Source organism: Chionomys nivalis, chromosome X (assembly GCF_950005125.1).
Source record: "Chionomys nivalis chromosome X, mChiNiv1.1, whole genome shotgun sequence".
NCBI classification, from domain to species: domain Eukaryota; kingdom Metazoa; phylum Chordata; class Mammalia; order Rodentia; family Cricetidae; genus Chionomys; species Chionomys nivalis.
This window is the reverse complement of record NC_080112.1, coordinates 86,887,955-86,908,414: the sequence shown is the minus strand read 5'-3', so window position 1 is coordinate 86,908,414 and position 20,460 is coordinate 86,887,955. Positions and strand designations below refer to the sequence as shown.

The 20,460-nt window shown below is 34.9% G+C and overlaps 1 protein-coding gene across 11 annotated transcripts in view; it reads right to left on the bottom strand.

The window, feature by feature from the left end:
- Window positions 1-20,460, bottom strand: part of Pcdh11x (protocadherin 11 X-linked) — a 596,387-nt gene that overhangs the window by 260,999 nt on the left and 314,928 nt on the right. The window contains exons 7-8 of one of the 11 annotated variants that reach the window (XM_057760430.1): window positions 13,808-13,817; window positions 1,244-1,259 (exon numbers count right to left, since the gene is read on the bottom strand). The exons of the other annotated variants lie outside the window; for them this stretch is intronic. Of the exons in view, the coding sequence (XP_057616413.1) occupies window positions 1,244-1,259; window positions 13,808-13,817 (26 nt within the window). The remainder of the gene's footprint in view (window positions 1-1,243; window positions 1,260-13,807; window positions 13,818-20,460) is intronic. 11 annotated transcript variants of the gene reach the window in all.

Genomic DNA, 20,460 nt, shown 5'->3' with positions numbered 1-20,460 from the left:
CTTTATTTTATATTAAGGACTCTACTTCATTGCAATTTTAGCTACTGGAAAAAAGCACACAGCAAATCACAGTTTTGATCATTGGTAATGTTTTAAGGACCTTGATAGATCTAAATGATATATGGAGGGCCTTAATGAATCTATTTTAATTTTTTCTCCTCAAGTCAATATTTTATGAACAGCGAATGCTATTCCTTCCTCCAAAACATTTAGCCATGAGATATAATGTGTATGTTATAAGGAAACATATAGTAATCATTAATGGGAATTCACAGTTTAATTTGAATAATGCCTTAAAATAGTTTGTTAATTATTTCAGCAGATACAGCATAGTAAAACATTGGCTCTAATTACAGTACTGGACAGTTTAACAAATCAAGTATTACATTCCTCTACAATTTAGACAGCATTCTCTCACCTATATTTTTCAAAGGACACATTTAAATGACCCCACACTGATGTACACATATACTGCATAATAATTTCCTTGACAAAAGGCACTCCGCTTTCCTAATAGTTTTATTATGATCTTCAGTGACTGCTATTGATTCATGAAACAAATATGACTTATTTTTGGTTTTATTAGTCAGACTGCCTCTTGTTAATTACTCTTAGTTCAAACCATTTTGTATTTCATTAAGATCAACAAATTGAAAGGGCTAAATTATTCATGTTGGTCTCTCCAGTTCTCAAGGCTCTACCACTTACTTATTTGAACACCAATAAATAATAAAGTAACATTTTTCTTTATCCACCATTGCAAATAGTTGAAAGGTGTGGGGGAGACAGAGAGATCAGAATATAATAATGCAGGATATCAATGGAAATTTACACAGCAAGAGTTATGCAAATAAAGTTTTTTTTCATTATTTTATTATTTATTTCAAAAATATGATAAAAACTCGTTGACAAAAGAAAATTTACGAAGGGAAAATTTAGAAGTAACACTTTTAATATGACAACTGAAAAATTATGACATTTGATTTATATTTTAACTTTAGAAAAACATTATGCAAAAAGTGTCTCTTTAGTATAAAAATTCCAAATGTGAAAAATATCAGAAAAACCAGAGGAAAAACATTAATATTGTTCATCTTGTTCAAACCTTAAGAACTAACTAGCAAGAATAAGTAAAAAAGCAGTTTGTGTTTCCACTGGATTTACAAACAGATATATTTACCTAATTCTTATATTTGAATGCTCTCAATCTATAGTGCTCTCTCTCTACCTCCGTCCAAGGGACCTGGAGTTTTCTGATGCTGAGCAGCTGCTCTGGCCTGACTTACACTCCCAACCTGGATAATCTCTTTCTCACAAGACATTTTCACTATTCATTTGGCTCTACAATGGCTGGTCAGCTCCTCCATTATTGTTATTCCCAAGTGAGTGGTTTTGCATGGTTTTGGCTAAAATTAGGACAATATAGTCCTTTGAAATAGAGAAGAATGTGTTAGTGGTCAAAGTGGCATTTCTGTCCAGCAGAGCCTTCTCTCTCTCTCTCTCTCTCTCTCTCTCTCTCTCTCTCTCTCTTTCTATCTCTAGCTCTCTTTATTACCATTTAAAAATATTTTTCTTTATTTTACGTCCCCCACTAATTTCTTCCTCTTCCTTCTCCTCCCATTATCACCTCCATGCTCCTCTGTTCCCTGACTCAGTCCACTTCTCCTCTGTTTCTGTTTAGAAAGAACAAGCCTCCCATGGGTATCAAAAAAACATGGCCTATCAAGTTGCAATAAGCACCTCCCCTGTATTAAGTCTGAGCCAGGCAACTCAATATGAGGACTAAGTTCCCAAAAGCCAGCCAAAGCATAAGGGACAGCAACTGCTCCCATTGGTAGGAGTCACATAAGTATAACAAACTACACAATTGTCTTTACATATATGCAGAGGACCTAGGTCAGTTTCATGCAGTCTCACTGGTTGTTGGTTCAGTCTCTGTGAGGTCTTATGAGCCTGGTATGTAGATGGAAGTGATAGAGTAGTCCCACACTAGCTCAGAATCGAATATAATAAAGAGTTCTTTATTTAGGGATAGACTCACAGATCATAGTCCTCAGCATGAGTAGGAAAAATAAACCATATTCAGCAGCTGAGAGAGTGCATAAACTTTACATTTGCATTTATAGTATAAGAGACCATGCCCAAGTAGGCTATTATCTTATAGACTATTGATTAAAGGAGTTATCACAACACTTCCCCCCTTTTGTCTAAATAAGAGGGTTCTAAGACAAAGCCATGCACAATAAGAACAAATATCAAGTACAAAAAATAGAGGTGCATTCAGTATAGACAATATCAAGCAAGACAATTTCAAGTGTATGCTGAAAGTTTCAATAGTTTTCCTATCCTAAGAAGTCTAAGTCTTGTATGAAAAAATGGCTTGGCTAAGTCATGAGGGAAAGTAATTATGACTATCTAGTCTTCAGTCCTACCAAAGACATGAGAAGGAAAATAATAGTACTTAAAAAAAAGAGGAAGAGTCCTGTCCCTGTGCTAAGGACAATTTTCAGACTGGTGAGTGGGTGCCATCCTGGGGCAGGGTGGAATGTCCAGGAAAGAAGCACTAAGCCCCTTCAACTCCTGCTGCAGGGGTTTCTTTGTTCCACACATCCCTGCACACATACCTCCAAGCTTGCCCTATTGGATGCGAGGCCCTTGGCCCAGGAACAATGGTTACTCCTGCACTGAGGCTCTCCATCCAAAGAGGAACAGTTCCTGCTCCTGCACTGAGGAGATCACCCAGATTCAGTTACAACATAGATTGGACCAAGACACCAAGACTCTCCTGACTGCTTTTGAAGGAAGAGACGGGCAGGTGTCAATGCAAGAATTCCTCCAACAACCTGAAAGGCAACATGACAGCACCAGATTCCAGGGATCATGCAACAAGAAGACTTGAACACCCTATTCCAGAAGAAGTAGAAGAAATCGACTTTAAACGTAGCATTATGAAAATGATAGAGGACCTTAAACAGGGGGTGAGAAACTGTTGTAAAGAAGTGGAGAAGACAAACAAAAAGGTAGAAGAAATGAATAAATCTCTCAAAGATACCCAAGAAAAACACGATAAAGCAATCAAACAGATAATGGAAACAATTCATTCTTTAAAAATGAAATGGAGGTAATGAAGATAACACAAACTAAGGGAAGGCTGGATATGGAAAATCTGGGTAATCTATCAGGAACTACAGAGACAAGCATAACAAACAGAATACAAGAGATAGAAGAAAGAATCTCAGACACCTAAGATACTATAGAGGAAATAAACTCATTGATTAAAGAAAACAACAAATCCAACAATTTCTTAACACAAAACATCCAGGAAATCTGGGACACCATGAAAAGACCAAATTAAGAATAATAGGGATAGAAGAAGGAGAAGAATTACAGCTCAAAGACCCAGAAAATATATTTAACAAAATTATAGAAGAAAACTTTCCCAACCTAAAGAAGGATATTCCTATGAAGGTGCAAGAAGCATACAGAATACCGAATAGACTGGATAAAAAAAAAAGCATCCCCTCACCATATAATAATCAAAACACAAAACATGCAGAATAAAAAGTGAATATTAAGAGCTGCAGGGGGAATAGGTCAAGTAACATTTCCATTACCTGTATAAAGGGAAACCTATCAGAATTACACCTGACTTCTCCATGGAAACCATGAAAGGGAGAAGGTCTTGGATATATATACTACAGACACTAAGAGATCATGGATGCAAGCCCAGACTACTATATCCAGCAAAGTTTGCAATCACCATCAATGGAGAAAACAAGATATTCCAAGACAAAAACGTATTTAAACAATACTTAACCACAAACTCAGCCTTACAGAAAAATACTAGAAGGAAAACCACAAACCAAGGAAGCCAACAATACCCATAATAACACAAGCCTCCACCAGCACAACTCAAAGAAGGGAAACACACAAACACAAGGAAAAATAACTGGAGTTAGCAACCACTGGTCATTAATAATACTTAATATCAATGGATTCAATTCACCCATAAAAAGGCACAGGTTAAGAGAATGGATATGAAAACAAGATCCAACATTCTGCTGTTTACACGAAAAACACCTCAAACTCAAAGACAGACATTACGTCAGAGTAAAGGGTTGGGAAAAGACTTTCCAATCAAATGGTCTAAATAAACAAGCAGGTGTGGCTATACTAATATCTAATGAAATTGACTTCAAACAATAATCAATCAGAAGAGACGGAGAAGGACACTTTATTCTCATAACAGGAACAATTCATCCGGAGAAAGTCTCAGTCCTGAATATCTATGCCCCTAATATAAAAGCACCCACATATGTAAAAGAAACATTACTAGAACTCAAAGCATACAACAAACCCCACACTCTAATAGTAGGAGATCTCAACTCTCCACTCTCACCAATGGACAGGTCAACCAGATAAAAACTTAACAGCAAAATAAGAGAACTAACAGATGTAATGAACCAAAATGGACTTAACAGATATCTATAGAACATTCCACCCAAACAGAAAAGAATATACCTTCTTCTCAGCATCTCATGGAACCTTTACAAAAATTGATCACATAGTTGGTAACAAAGCAAACATCCATAAATACAAAGAAATTGTAGTAACCACCTGTGTACTATCAGATCACCATGGAATAAAGTTAGAATTCTACCCCCAGAAAGCATAAAACCTCATGGAAACTTAAGAGGAAACTACTGAACGACACCTGGGTCAAGGAAGAAATAAAGAAAGAAATTAAAGTCTTCCTTAAATTTAATGAAAATAAAGACACAACATACTCAAACCTATGGGACACTATGAAAGCAGTGCTAAGAGGAAAGTTTATAGTACTAAGTGCCCACATAAAGGAAATGGAGAAAGCACACACTAGAGACATAACAGCTCATCTCAAAGCTCTAGAAAAAAAAGAAGCAGACTCATCAAAGAGGAGTAGAAGACTGGAAATAATCAAACTGAGGGCTTAAATCAACAAAATAGAAACACAGAAAACAATTCAAAGAATCAATGAAACAAAAAGCTGGTTCTTGGAGAAAAATCAATAAGATTGACAAACCCCTATCCAAACTAATCAAATGGCAGAGAGAGAACACGCAAATTAATAAGATCAGAAATGAAAAGGGGACATAACCACAGACATAGAGGAAATTCAGAGAATCATTAGATCTTACTACAAAAGCCTGTATGCCACAAAATTGGAAAATGTAAAAGAAATGGACATTTTTTTAAGATAAGTATCATATACCAAATTAAATCAAGACCAGGTGAACAATTTAAATAGACCTGTAATTCATGAAGAATTCGAAGCTATTATCAAAAACCTCCCTACCAAAAAAGCCCAGAACCAGATGGTTTCAATGCAGAATTCTACCAGAACTTCCAAGAAGGGTTAATACCTATAATCCTTAATGTATTTCACAAAATAGAAACAGAAGAGTCATTGCCAAACTTCTTTTCTGAAGCTACAGTTACCCTTATGCCAAAACCACACAAAGACTCAACCAAGAAAGAAATTACAGGTCAATTTCACTCATGAACATCGACACAAAAATTAGCAATAAAATACTGGCAAACTAAATCGAAGAACACATTAAAAATTATCCATTATGATCAAGTAGGCCTCACCCCAGAGATGCATGGCTGGTTCAACATATGTAAATCTATCAATGTAATCCATCATATAAATAAACTGAAAGAAAAGAAAAACATATCATCGTTTCATTAGATGATGAAAAAGCATTTGACAAAATTCAACACCCTTTTATGATAAAGGTCTTGGAGAGATTAGGGATACAAGGTTCGTAACAAAATATAATAAAAGCTATATACAGCAAGCCGACAGCTAACATCAAATTAAATGGAGAGAAACTCAAAGCCATTCAACTAAAATCAGGAACAAGACAAGGCTGTTCACTCTCTCCATACCTCTTTAATATAGTGCTTGAAGTTCTAGCAATAGCAATAAAACAACGAGATCAGGGGAATCCGAATTGGAAAGGAAGAAGTCAAACTTTCGTTATTTGCAGATGATATGATAGTGTACATAAGCGACCCCAAAAACTTTACCAAAGAACTCCTACAGCTGATAAACACCTTTAGTAATGTGGCAGGTAACAAGATCCACTCCTAAATATCAGTTCCTCCTATACACAAAGGATAAAGCAGAGAGGGAAAGCAGAGAAGCATCACCTTTCACGATAGCCACAATAGCAAAAATTATCTTGGGGTAACTCTAACCAATGATGTGAACGGTCTATTTGACAATAAGTTTAAGTCTTTGAAGAAAGAAATTGAAAAGGATACCAGAAAATGGAAGGATCTCCCTTGCTCTTGGATTGGGAAGTTCAACATAGAAAAATGGCAATTCTACCAAAAGCGATCTATAGATTCAATGTAATCCCCATCAAAATCCCAACAAAATTTTTCACAGACCTTGAGAGAACAATAATCTACTTTATATAGAAAACACAAAAAATCCAGGATAGCCAAAACAATCCTATACAATAGAAGTACTTCCGGAGTTATTAACATCCCTGACTTCAAACTCTATTATAGAGCTACAGTAATGAAAACTGCTTGGTATTAGCATAAAAACAGAGATGTTGACCAATGGAATCGAATCGAAGACATGGATATTAACCCACAAAATTATGAACACCTGATTTTCGACAAAGGAGCTAAAATTATAAAATGGAAGAAAGAAATCATCTTTAACAAATGGTGCTGGCATAACTGGATTTCACCATGTAGAAAAATGAAAATAGATCCATATCTATCACCAGGAAGTCAGGACCACAAGGGGTGTGTCCAACCACTAAGAAGGTGGGGCTGATCTAATGGGAGCTCACCAAGGCCAGCTGGACTGGAACTGATGGAGCATGTGATCAAATCGGACTCTCTGAATGTGGCTGACAATGAGGGCTGACTGAGAAGACAAGGACAATGATACTGAGATTTGATTCTACTGCATGGACTGGCCTTGTGGGAACCTAGTCTCTTTTGATGCTCACCTTTCCTAGACCTGGATGGAGGGGGGGAGGACCTTGGACTTCCCACAGGGCAGGAAACCCTGACTGCTCTTAGGACTGGATAGGGAGGGGGAAGAGGAGTAAGGGGAGTGGGAGAGAAATGGAAGGATGGGAGGAGGTGGAAATTTTTAATAAATAAATAAATAAATAAATAAATAAATAAATAAATACACACAGAAAAAGAGAAAGTGCAATCAAGGAACTTCCAAAATATGCAATAAATTACAGAAACAACTGGCTACCTGGTAATCACCCAAATTCTCATTAGTAATGTTGGAGCAACCTACTTTGGCTAAGGCCTAGAGAAACTGACAGACCATTTTCAGAGGCAGGAAAATTTTCAAAACTGTCTTACCGTGTCTCGGCAATATTTGACAGGGTTTTTGTTGTTGTTGTTGTATTGTGCTTGTTCTGTCCAGACACCTTGCATTTTATCAGTGGTCAAGGTATAGGCAGTTCTTTGCCCAAAGGCCAGTTTTGCCAAGAAGAAAACAAGTTCCAAGTGGAGTGTCTTTGGTGTCGGACATTCTCTCGGAAATAGATGGGTGCTGTCAGAAGCAATCGTGTCTAATGTCAACAGACCCCTAAGTTATTTAAATGTCATATTCCACAGTTCTTTGAAGTGGTTTAGTGGACTACAATCTACAATCTGAAGAACCTGGTTAGTCTAACTGTAAGTTTGACAAGCATGTATGACTATTGACTCATAATTCTTAGTACCTATATATCTTAAAGAATAAAACCTCATATTAGAATATTAAAATTCTTTAAACAACTGTGCAGCAAATGAGGACAATAATCTCAAAATGTAAACAATGTACCAGTATCTTGATCAGAGGTAGAAATGTATAGTGCGATACGATAAATATATCTTAAGACTGTATCAATATAAAAAATGCCTTAAGCAGAGGTAAAAATTTGTATGCATGCAATATAACAAAATAATTTTGCATAGTGCACAACTATTATAAACAGAAATAGGAGCATATTCAATATAGCAAACATAATTTAAATTTGTATCAATATATAAGAATCTATACCAATGTAAATTGTCTACAAATAATAGCTCACAAGTATTCACTCTTTTACTATTATTATAAGTGTGAGTAACCTCACACTAATATACCTATTACCCCATCCAATTTCCCTTTTTTTTGCAAAGAAGATTCCTCAGCCTACATAATTTTTACCCCAACCCTACACCAATTATAATCAACCCCTAATTGATGTACCTCCCTGAGGACAAACTATGTTGGGAGAGGGGACACTGTCTTCTAGAATTACTCCCAGCTGTTGTGGGGGCAATATTATTTCTATGAGATCCTGTAAAACTAAAATGATGCTTAAATTTCAAGATTTCTGTGTGGTATAATTGTAAATATTTTCTGAATATTCGGTAGGGTTATTTCTGAAATTCTTATCTGAAGGTCTGGTCAGAACACTGTAAGAATGTGCACGATTTCAGCTAAGTTGCAATCATTTTGAGCAGCTGGTACCCAAAATGGATCTTAAAGTAGTGCTATCTGTATAATAATGTCATATCAACCAGGTGAAATTGTTATTGTGGGACCCAATATTCTTCCTGGAAACTTCAAAGCTTACTGCAGGAAAATTTATTGTTCATTGTGGAAAACTTAAACGCTATTCATATAGATATACACTCAATGAAAGGTATGATAGAGGCAAAAATAGGTATGAAGAGAAGTAAAATTTTTCCTATATTCTTTCTTCTTTTTGCCCCATAAAAGATGGCTCCTGATATGAAACAGAAATTCTGAATTTTTCATTTAACAACATGCTTGGTAAAATTAATGCTCCTGATATGAAACAGAAATTCTGAATTTTTCATTTGACAACATGCTTGGTAAAATTAATTAATTAATTTATTTATTAAAAAAACAACACACTGTAATTTAGAGAAGAATAGCCTTTGTCCAACCCAGTACAGATATATACATGTTTAGGTGATGAATTTTTAGCTTGCAGATGATCCATCATCATAAGCCAGATTTCTCTGTGATTGGTGATTCGTTCCTTTCTGGATAGCTATCATTTCTTCTTTAGGTGTCTAAATGTCCAAGGTCTCTTGACTTTTTGAAGATGGGTATTTTCCTGCAAAGATAATCGAACTCTGCTCCAACCCTTATGAGGTTTTCTTACCACCTGTATGATTTTCTCCTCTGTGGATGAGCTGTCATTTTTCTCTCTTAAGAGATTTCTCTTTTTCTCTATGAATCACAATCCCAGAGAACCTAGACAACAATGAGGACCCTAAGAAAGACATACATAAATCTAATCTACACGGGAAGTTAGAAAAAGACAAGATCTCCTAAGTAAATTGGGAGCACGGGGACCTAGGGATAGGGCTAAAGGGGAGGGGAAAGATAGGGAGGTGAGCAGAAAAAAAAATATAGAGCTCAATAAAAATCATTAAAATTTAAAAAAAGAGATTTCTCTCTTTCAAACTCAATCTTTATCAATTTTAATGGTATCCATAGTTTTTCTTCTTCTGTGGAAACAAGAGTGAAACCCCTTCCCTAAAATCGTACAACCCCTGGTTTTCATTGTGAGATCAACACATTCTTGAAATATACCATCTGATTTAATTCAGAAACTTTTTCTATTATACAAAGTCTTTCTGCTGTCATTGTTCCTTTCTCATTAGTGTTAATTAAATTCAAGTTTAATAAAGCATTATGCAATCTATTTCTGAGGGTATTTTCTATTTCTGTTTGTTTAACATATCTTTTATAGTTCAATTTGATCTTTCTATAACTGCCTGACCTGTAGGATTATTTGGTATAACTGTAATATGTTTTATATTATAATAAGTTTCATTTCTTAGAGATATATGTAGGACAATTATCTGTCTTTATTTCTGCAGGCATACTCATGATGGCCATAATGTCTAGTAAATTTGTGATTACTGAATCCACCTTTTCTGAACTCAAAGCGGTTGCCCATTGAAAACCCGTATAGGTGTTAATGGTGTGGTTCAATCAGTGACTCCTAATTTGTGCCTTTTGGGTTCCAATTTTCTTTAAACCTATTTTATAACCTAGGTAATTTACAGAATCTCCTCTTTGTATTTTTTTTTTTCAGGAGCAATTTTTAAATCCCCATTTAGACAAGACTTTCTTTACTTCTTCAAATATTCTTTCTAAGGTATCTGCATTTGAATCAGAGAGCAAAATATCACCCATGTAATGGTAAATTATAGATTTAGGAAATTGCTTACATATTATTTCCAAGGGCTGATTTACAAAGTATTGGCACCGGGTGGGGCTATTGAGCATTCCCTTTGAGAGGATAGTGCATTGTCATCTCCTAGTAGGCTGAGAATTGTGAAGGCAAATTTTTCTCTGTCCTTTTCTTGTTAAGGTATAGTAAACAAACAATCTTTTAAATCAATAACTATAAGAGGATATCCTTTAGGCAATAGGGAAGGCAAAGGAATTCCAGATTGTGGAGGCCCTATAGGTTGAATTACCTTCTTGACATCTCCTAGATATGTCATCACTCTCCATTTTCCAGACTTCTTTTAAACAACAAATACAGGAGAATTCCAAGGGCTGGTTGATTCTTTAATATGGTGAGCATGTAGTTGCTCCTGTACCAGCTGTTTGAAAGTCTGCATTTTCTCTCCGGTAAAAGGCCATTGTTTAACAAATACTGGTTTCTCAGTTAACCACTTTAAAGGTAGGGCTACTGGTACCTCTGAAATTTTGCTAGTTACTTTGTGTTTTTATACAGCCAGAATGGCGGTAATCTTTTTTAAATAGTACCTTATAATATCCTTCCCAGAAACGTAAGTTTATGCAGGAATATTAATCTGAGTATTCTTTTGCTGCAGCAGGTCATGACCCCATAAATTCACTGTGATGTTAGCAATGTATGGCTTTAACCTTCCTCTTTGTCCTTCTAGCCCTATATATTCAACCCATCTCATGCTTTGTTTTACTTGAGATAGGGTTTCAATTCTAAGGAATTGAACATTTGCCTCTTTTTGGAATACTACTCAGTGGTAAAAAACAATGACACCTTGAATTTTGCATGCAAATGGATGGAAAGCACTATTCTGAGTGAGATAACGCATACCCAAAAAGATGAATATGGTATGTACTCACTCATTAGTGGACACTAGCCATAAACCAAGGATATTAAGCCTATAGTTCACAAGCTTAGAGAAGCCAAATAACAAGGTGAACCCAAAGAAAAACATATATAGGTCCTCCTGGAAATTGGAAGCACACAAGATTGCTGGGCAAAAGTTGGGATCATGGGGTTGGAGGTAGGGGTGGATGTGAAGTTGGGGGAAGGGAAGAGAGGGAGACGGAAGGGAAAAGTGAAAGTCTGGGGAGATCTTGGGGAAGTGGGAGGGTAGAGATGGAGGAAAGGCGGATATAGGAGCAGCGAAGAAGATATCTTCCTTAAGGGAGCCATTTTAGGGTTGGCAAGAGGCTTGGCTCTAGAGGCACGGGAGGTCCCTAGCTAAATCTCTGGGCAGCAGAGGAGAGGGTGCCTTAATTGGCCTTGCCCCACTATCATACTGATGATTATCTCGAATATCACCATAGAATCTTCATCACAGATGGAGATAGAGACAGAGACCCCCATCAGAGCAACGGACTGAACTCCCAAGGTCCAGTTGAAGGGTAGAAGGAGGGAAAAGATGAGCAAGGAAGTCAGGACCGTGAAGGGTTGATGCACCAACTGAGGCAGTGTGCCTGTTCTAATGGGAGCTCACCAAATCCAGCTGAACCAGGTCTAAATGAGCCTGTGATCAAACCATACTCTCTGCTGCTGACAATGGGGCTGACTGAGAAGCCATTGATAAAGGCACTGAGACTTGTTTTTACAGCATGTTTTGTCTTTTGGGGACCCTAGTCTATGTGGATGCACAGCTTCCTAGGCCTAGATGTAGGAGGGAAGGCCTTGGACTTCCCACAGGGCAGGCCCCTGCCTTCTCTCAAGCAGGGAGGGGGAGGGAGGAGGATGAGTGGGGGAGCTGGAGAGGATTGGAAGGAGGGGAGGAAGTGTAAAGTTTTGAATGGAAAAATAAAAAAAAAGAGGCAAATGTTCAATTCCTTGGAATTGGAACCCTACCTCTAAGTATTTAAATATTTTCCTTTTTCCTTTCTCTTGTTGTTTCTTTCTGGAAGATACTGTTCTATTATGTGACAGTTTCAGATAACAAGTTTTATACAAAATTTTATGAGATTTCCAGTATTATTTCAGCCAACAGTGATCTACAAGTAATCTGGTTTAGCAGACTTTACATATACATATTGAGATTAAGCAGAGGTGTAAATCAGCTGCATGTATGAGGTCCTTTATTTCATCTCTAACAACACAGAAGAATTAAACAGAAATTTAAATTACTTCTCTGAGATAATTGCATCAGAAGAAATTAAGTCGAGTACATTCAAAGAAAAATGTTTAAGCAAGCCATTACATTACCATGCAAATCATCAGGCACAGTCAGTTTTAATTCATAACTGTACTGCTATTTTCATAAAATATTACCTGAGTATTATTTTTAAAATGAATTTGATTTTTCTCTAGAGAATATGAGAAAAATTTACCGACTGGCTGAGCAAGAACAACTCTTGTCAGTTCTATAATATAAATAGTTATTTGTTAATAATATAGAAGAAAACACTTTTAATACAATATTTGTTTTATATTGCTGATATTATTCACACATAATTTTTTCACACATATGTACAAAGCTCTTGACTTTCTAAAGCTATCTTACAATAATGGAAGGTGAGTTTATCAATTTTCTATCAGTAGAACAAATACATGGAATACTTAATAAATAAAAAGGAGATATTTGATTGGGATCCAACTTTTGAAGAGTTCTAGCATATAATCAGTCTCTGCTATAGCTCTTGGGCCAGCATTGGTGGAACAGAGGATACAAGTGGCATGTGAGAGTGCTAAAACGCTTACTACAATGCCAGGATGAGCAAAAGAGAATAAAGAAGATAACAGATACACACTATGGCCTCTGAAGCATGGGACTAATCAATGGATTAAATATACCTGCCTATTTGTTCTATTTCTTAATGTTTCTAACACCTCCAAATGTCACCACTATTACAGCAAAACTTTAACACATGTGGTTATAGAAGAAAGAATATTAAAAATAGGAACAACAGTAAAGATATGTTTCAAAGTGAGTCTTCTTTTTATTCTTGGCTGATTTTTAAAAATCATCTCTATCTTCAAGCAAGGTAATTACTTTTTTCTTTTTGGATTACTTTTCTAAAATAATTATCATATTTTCTAAAATAACAATAAAATATAAATAGGCCATGTAATTGTCTTATCAATTTCCGCATCGAAAGAAAATGCTGTCTCCCTACCCCCTCTTGTAAAGTCTCCTGAAATTGCAGTTCAAAAAATTTGATGAACTATTATCAGTCCTAAAACAAATTTATATTATAATCACTAAATACCATATATCCATATCAGTAACTACCTTTTCAAATGGGCAAATTGCTTAATGAGGAGCTTTTAATACCAGGAATTTTAAAATAATTTTATTCAATGATTACTTTCAAATATGTTTTAATATACATATAACACTATAATTATCTATATTTTCCAAATATGTAAGAATTAATTACCAAAACTTTGGAAATTGTATTCAAATAACAGATGTTATTCTAGAGTAGAGAAATTTAGAATTATCCTTGCTTTCTCTGTGTGTGTATGCGTGTGTGTGTGTGTTTGTGTGCGAATTTAAAATTGCCTTACTATGCCACAGTGACTTGTCTATTCAAAAAATATAAATTTCTAAAATTATATCACATTGTCATCAATGATATTCCTAAAAAGGCATCCTTTCCTAATATTATCATCAATCTTGTATTTTCCCCTACCTATGAAAATCATTATTCATTTTCCAATAAATTCTGTAGCTACAAATATAGAAAATATTTTTTCATAATGAGATTGTGAATTTTCTCATCATGAAAAAGTAAGGATGAAAAACTTAAATAGAAAACTAAACATTGTAATTTTGCTTTTGAAAACCAGAAACAAGAGCCGGGCAATGGTGGCGCATGCCTTTAATCCCAGCACTCGGGAGGCAGAGGCAGGCGGATCTCTGTGAGTTCGAGACCAGCCTGGTCTACAGAGCTAGTTCCAGGACAGGCTCCAAAACCACAGAGAAACCCTGTCTCAAAAAACCAAAAAAAAAAAAAAAAAAAAAGAAAACCAGAAACAGAAGAAAGTAAAAGGTGAAACATGGGAGAAAAAGAATAAATTGGGGACCTACATATGGGTTTTTATTATTTTTATAAGATTGTCTTCACTCTAGACCCTCATGCTACAAATAAATTAATTAATAATAAAAATAAATAAATAACAACAACCAAAGTAAAATCCCCCCAATTTTATTTTAGCAAACCTCACTACCTCATATCCCCACTTACAACACATATCCAAAATGTCATAAAAGCGTAATGGAGACATTTCTGCTAATACAAATTTGATATAAACAAAATTATAGGTAAGCACAATTTAATAGCAATTTTACCTAGAAATCTTGACAGATGTCTTCCTTGATTTCATTTGTGAGAAACAATGGCAGACCTGACACATTTTATGACACTTCCTCATAAAAAAATTGTGGTAATTTAGATTCTTCAATGGCCTCCATTGAAAATATACACTTTTCACATATCTGAGATTTATGAATGAAACTACTTTTTAAATAATTTAAAATATATTTTCTTCATTAAATAACTTTTTTTTACTGATAATCTACTCAATATTTTAACATTCCCAATTTCCATCATCACTCTAGCACATTTCACTCGAGTTCTATGATTGTGTGTGTGGAAAAATGAAGATATTTTCCACTTTTTTTTTGCAGTATGACTATAACACATGACCTTTTCTTTACATAGTGCTTTGCTGCCTGTACATTAAAACACAATAATTTAAAATAAAGAATAAATAGTTATTAGTAGTTGTTGATAAAATTGTGTTTATTGCAATTGGCCTCTAATTCTGTCAATAACAAATCACAATCAACCAAAACTCATTTTGCTAATGGATAAAATATTGATAGTAACTGTGATTCATTTGAGTCATTTATATATCTATATAAAATATCTTAGTAATTTCATAAAAAGTTTTAAATCATGTTTGCTATAAACTTGGTAATGTTAAGTGTATATATTTAAGAAAAAGGTATCAAATATGCTATATTAAGAAAAATTTGTGAATATTAGCTCTATTCTTTATTGTTGCTATATAAATAAATCACTTTTGTCATAAAAAATCTGTACTTCCAAACTTAGTATCAGTTTTAAACATTTGCAGAAGAAATAAGATAAATAATTCATAATTTCATTTTTCAAAGCAAGTTTTCCCTATGCAAACTATGCTTGTTTGGGTAATCTTTGTAACCAAGGCTTGGAACAAATTCTTGACTCTCCTTTCTCATATCTTAAATTTTCTTTTTTTTAAATTTATTTATTAAAGATTTCTGTCTCCTCCTCACCACTGCTTCCTATTTCCCTCCCCCTCCCCCAATCAAGTCCCCCTCCCACATCAGCCCGAAGAGCAGTCAGGATTCCCTGCCCTTTGGGAAGTCCAAGGACCTCCCATCTCCTTCCAGGTCTAGTAAGGTGAGCATCCAAACTGCCTAGGCTCCCACAAAGCCAGTAAGTGCAGTAGGATCAAAACCCAGTGCCATTGTTCTTGACTTCTCAGCACTCCTCATTGTCCGCTATGTTCAGCGAGTCCAGTTTTATCCCATGCTTTTTCAGACCCAGGCCAGCTGGCCTTGGTGAGTTCCCGAAAGATCATCCCCATTGTCTCAGTATGTGGTTGCACCCCTCGTGGTCCTGAGTTTCTTGCTCGTGTTCTCTCTCCTTCTGCTCCTGATTTGGACCTTGGGATTTCAGTCCTGTGCTCCAATGTGGGTCTCTGTCTCTGTCTCCTTTCAAGAAAGTAGTACTCTAATATGTATATATCCTATACTTTTTAAGAAAGTATATACATGTTAGAGTACTACTCAGCAGTAAAGAACAATGACTTCTTGAATTTTGCATGCAAATGGGCAGAAATAGAAAACACTATCCTGAGTGAGGTAAGCCAGACCCAAAAAGAGGAACATGGGATGTACTCACTCATAATTGGTTTCTAGCCATAAATAAAGGACATTGAGCCTATAATTCGTGATCCTAGAGAAGTTAAATAAGAAGGTGAACCCAAAGAAAAACATATAGTCATCCTCCTGGATATTAACCTTCATCAGGAGATGAAAGGAGACATATCTTACATTTTCTAGGAGTATGTAATCATGCTAGGGTCATAGCTATGTTTTTAAGTAACTGAATATGTTTGATATATTTTAAACTTTCTTACTGATTTTATTGAGTTATATGTTTTTCTCTGATCACCTCCCGTTCTCTTTGCTCTTTAATTTAATTTAATTCAATTAATACAATTTCTGTGTGGTTATTTCAGGGTTAATCTAGCCTTGTGACCATGTCGAACAAGCAGGCCTTCTTGCAACAGTAAAACTTTATTAAATTCATTACCCTTTACAACGGAAAATGCTGAAGGTCGGTATTTGAGATCTTTGATTCAATATATATCTTGCTTCCAGGAAAATAAGGAGGACAGTCAATCATTGGTAATGAGATACAACTTAGGAAGTGTTGTGCACTTCAAGGAGATAGAAATGACTCTTAAATCAATGTTTAAAGTATAATTGGATAACAAGAGTTCTCACTTATAAATAATAAAACAAGCTGTTAAGGAGTATCTAATAAATGTCACCATTTGAAATGAATCAAAATAATGGAGAAAGGGATGCAATTTGAACAAAGTTAAAATCCACTGTTGTATATGATTCCCATAGCCAAAAAGTAAACCAAAATATCGATGATTTAATACAGAGCACAAACAAGCAAAGATTAGATAATTTATGGAAGCCCATACGATTGAATTATTAAGCCTGACTGAAGTATTAGTAAGTGCAGTCTAGATTTACTTAAGAGAAATAATCTATAGATGTTTAGTTACAATGAATTTAACTAATGAAAACAAATTGAAATTAGGATCTTAAATATATTTCTTTTACTTTACCATGGCTCTCCTTGAGGTCAACAAGTCTAGCTCAATATTTCAGATATTTCCATCAGTGAATATTTAGTCAGACACACAGAAAACATACTATGTAAGATTATTAAATATCTTAGAGAAAACATGCATTAAATATTTACTAGGTTCTAAGTGGTTTGTAAGACTACAGAAATTCCTAATCCATCTTGAATTATTAATTCTCTGTATCACAACAATAGATTTAAACTTAGGTTTTCCTTCTTTTATGAATCAAAGTATAAAAATCAAAACTAGAAATTTTTCTAAAAATTAAATACATAATGAATAAATGTGGATTATTACTGTCATAGTGACCATCAAAGGGTAGATTTGAGAATTAAGTAATATATTTATAATCCTCTAATAAAATGACACCAATTATCACTAATTGCTAGAGGTGTCACAATGAGTTTTCTGTGATTCATTTTCAACTTTTAAACAAAATTTCTTTTTAATTTGCATTCAAATTAAGTTATTTCCCTATAGCATATCTAAGTGTACTTAGCTTTGGTTGATTCCACCCCTAAATCATTTCTTATCTTTCTAACCTCCTCTTCATCTATACCCTTCAACCCCTAGTAGCTTCGTTTCAACTTACATATTGAATGTTCTATTACCCTTCCAAACTTCTTAATTAAAGCCTCTTTGTTCCTTTTCATTAACCCATCTCTAGATTTCTGTCCTCTTCTCACAGTTACTTACATATCTAAGTTTGAGGAATTTTTAATATAAATACAATACTGAACAGAAGGCATTTGTCACTCAGTATATTGGTTTTTCTTTTCATCCATTTTCAAATTTTATGATTCCAGTTTTCCTTAGATCTGAGTAAAACAATATATATTTATTATCCAGTCACAAATTGATAGACATCAAGGATTATTCGTTTCTTTATTATGTACAGAGTAGCAGTATATATTGATGTGAAAATTTCTCTGTGTTGGTTGTATATGAAAATTATTCTTTATCTCTATAATTTAAGTAGTAAGTAAATTTACCAACTTTAAAGTCAAGAATATGAGTAGGGAAAATACATGAAATGATAATTTAAATTACCACAACACCCCTTCAATATTTGACCTAGATATACCAGTTAACTCTATTGGAAAAATAATTGTTGATATAAAAGAATCTTTATTTTGTAGCATAAAGTACATATTAGGAGATAATCTCTATGTTAATACTACATTGGATTGCACCTGCATTTTATACTGCATTCACATATTTTGTCATGGAAAGAGATGAAGTTTTCACTCAGTACTGTCATAGATTGCCAAACTTAGTCCACTGACTAGGTTCTTACCTATTTATGCTTCAACAGTCAACCTTGAATTCCAGGAACTGCAGGACTGACCCAATAACTTTCTTTATGACAAAGGAATGAAACTACTCATACAAACTTGCAGTGTAAATCAGTCCATTATATGACTACCTCCAAATCAGAACAATTACTTCTTATTATAAGACCAGGATCCAGATCATAACTAGTCATCTCATAGGAAACATTTTGCTTCACTCAAATTTTGACAGGGTGACAAGACCCCCAGAATCCCTTTCAGAACTATAACAGAGAAAATAATCAATGTTGTGAAAAATTGGCATCATCAGAGAAGAGCATGGAGGTGGTGCTGTATTTCAGGATATATCATGTTAAATAATACTGTAAGAATTAAAATATGCCACCTGTAAAAATGCTTATTCAGCATAAGTCTTTTTGTAGGTATTATTTTAAGAAGCAACATACAATAGCTTAGCTCAGAAAGGTTCCTCTTTTGTGACAGAAATGTATAACTATAAAGAAATCCACATATGTCAGGATGTATTCCTCAAAGAACTAGAAAGAGAAGGATGACTAAATCTTCAAAGCTCAGTTGACAGAGAGGGATTTAACTTTTAGAAACAAACTAAACTATGATGTGGGATTTCCCCATGTATGCTGTTAATATCATTGAATAATAAAGGAACTGTTTTGGGCCTATAGGGTAACAGAGATAGGTGGGGAAATATAACCTGAATGCTGGGAGAAAGGAGGCAGAATTGAGGAAGAGCCACGTAGACCCTCCAGAGATAGATGCCGGAACTTTACCTGATAAGCTACAGCCTCATGGCAATACACAGATTTAAATAATACAGTTTCTGTGTGATTATTTTGGGACTGAGCAGCTGGGAATCAACTAGAGGCCTTCTTCCTCTTGCAACAAATTGGCACACCAACATGGCTAACTGAATTCATTTAAAAACTCGAGGAAGATTGAAAGGAAATCTAGACACAAAAATACAGAGTTCAACAGCTTCTTGCTGTTTGCCAGTAGTGTGCAATAGCTCCTTTAACTGAGGTTTTTCTGACTTAGTGGCAGCGGGAACAAAAAGACTTGTGAGCTGGCTTTCTGGGCTGTGCTGCCAGTGCAAACTCTAGCTCTTTCAGGAGGCCGAGCATTTAAATGGTATTTGTAAGTAGCATGTTACAAACTGCTTAATGTCTCAACATAGACCTGCTGTATACTTGGACCTGGGAAATGTGTATGGCTTGCAGAGGCAGTGAACTGACTTCCACTATGTTGGACTGTGCAGAGTAAGCAGGAATGGCTGTACATACCTTATCAATGCTACATCTTAGATTCTTAAGAAGTGTTTAGCATTTTAAGAAGCACTTCTGGTCAGAAAATAATTACAGATATGCAAAAAAGACAAATCATGATTTTTTAAAAAAGACCTCTAAATGAGACACAGTGTTAGACAAATGTGTGTAGGCTTGGATGAGAGAAGAAAAAGTATAGAGAGTTGGAAAATAAGTAGTTTTTTAAAAATATCTTTAAAGACACAGAGTAGATTTAGGGAGTATAGGTAATAAAATAAATATTAAAAAGTAATAGAGTAAAAACAAGCCATGTAAAGATAAATAATGCAGAGTCTGGATTATATATATTATCATGTTTACTTTGAATTTTTTGACTGTGATGGAGCTAAGTACAGATAGACATTTCATTGCACAGGCTTCTAAGGTAAACCAGCATAGATATTTTAAAGGTTTTTTACTTTAAAACTTGAGGCTAAGAATATGTTGTTTTGGAAAAGAGGTTCTTTTTTTGTTTCCACAGAAGATGAGAACTAGTGAAATCTTTCCAGACTAATGCAGTTTGATGTTCCAAGAACCCATTATAGATTGTTCTGGATAACCCCAAAAATTAGTTTGCCCAGCAAAAAGCAAGAAGCAGTAGAGAGAAAATTACGCTCATGTTCTCAAATATTGTTTATAAATGTTTGTTTATGTTTAAAGGGGGATATGCTATAGAAA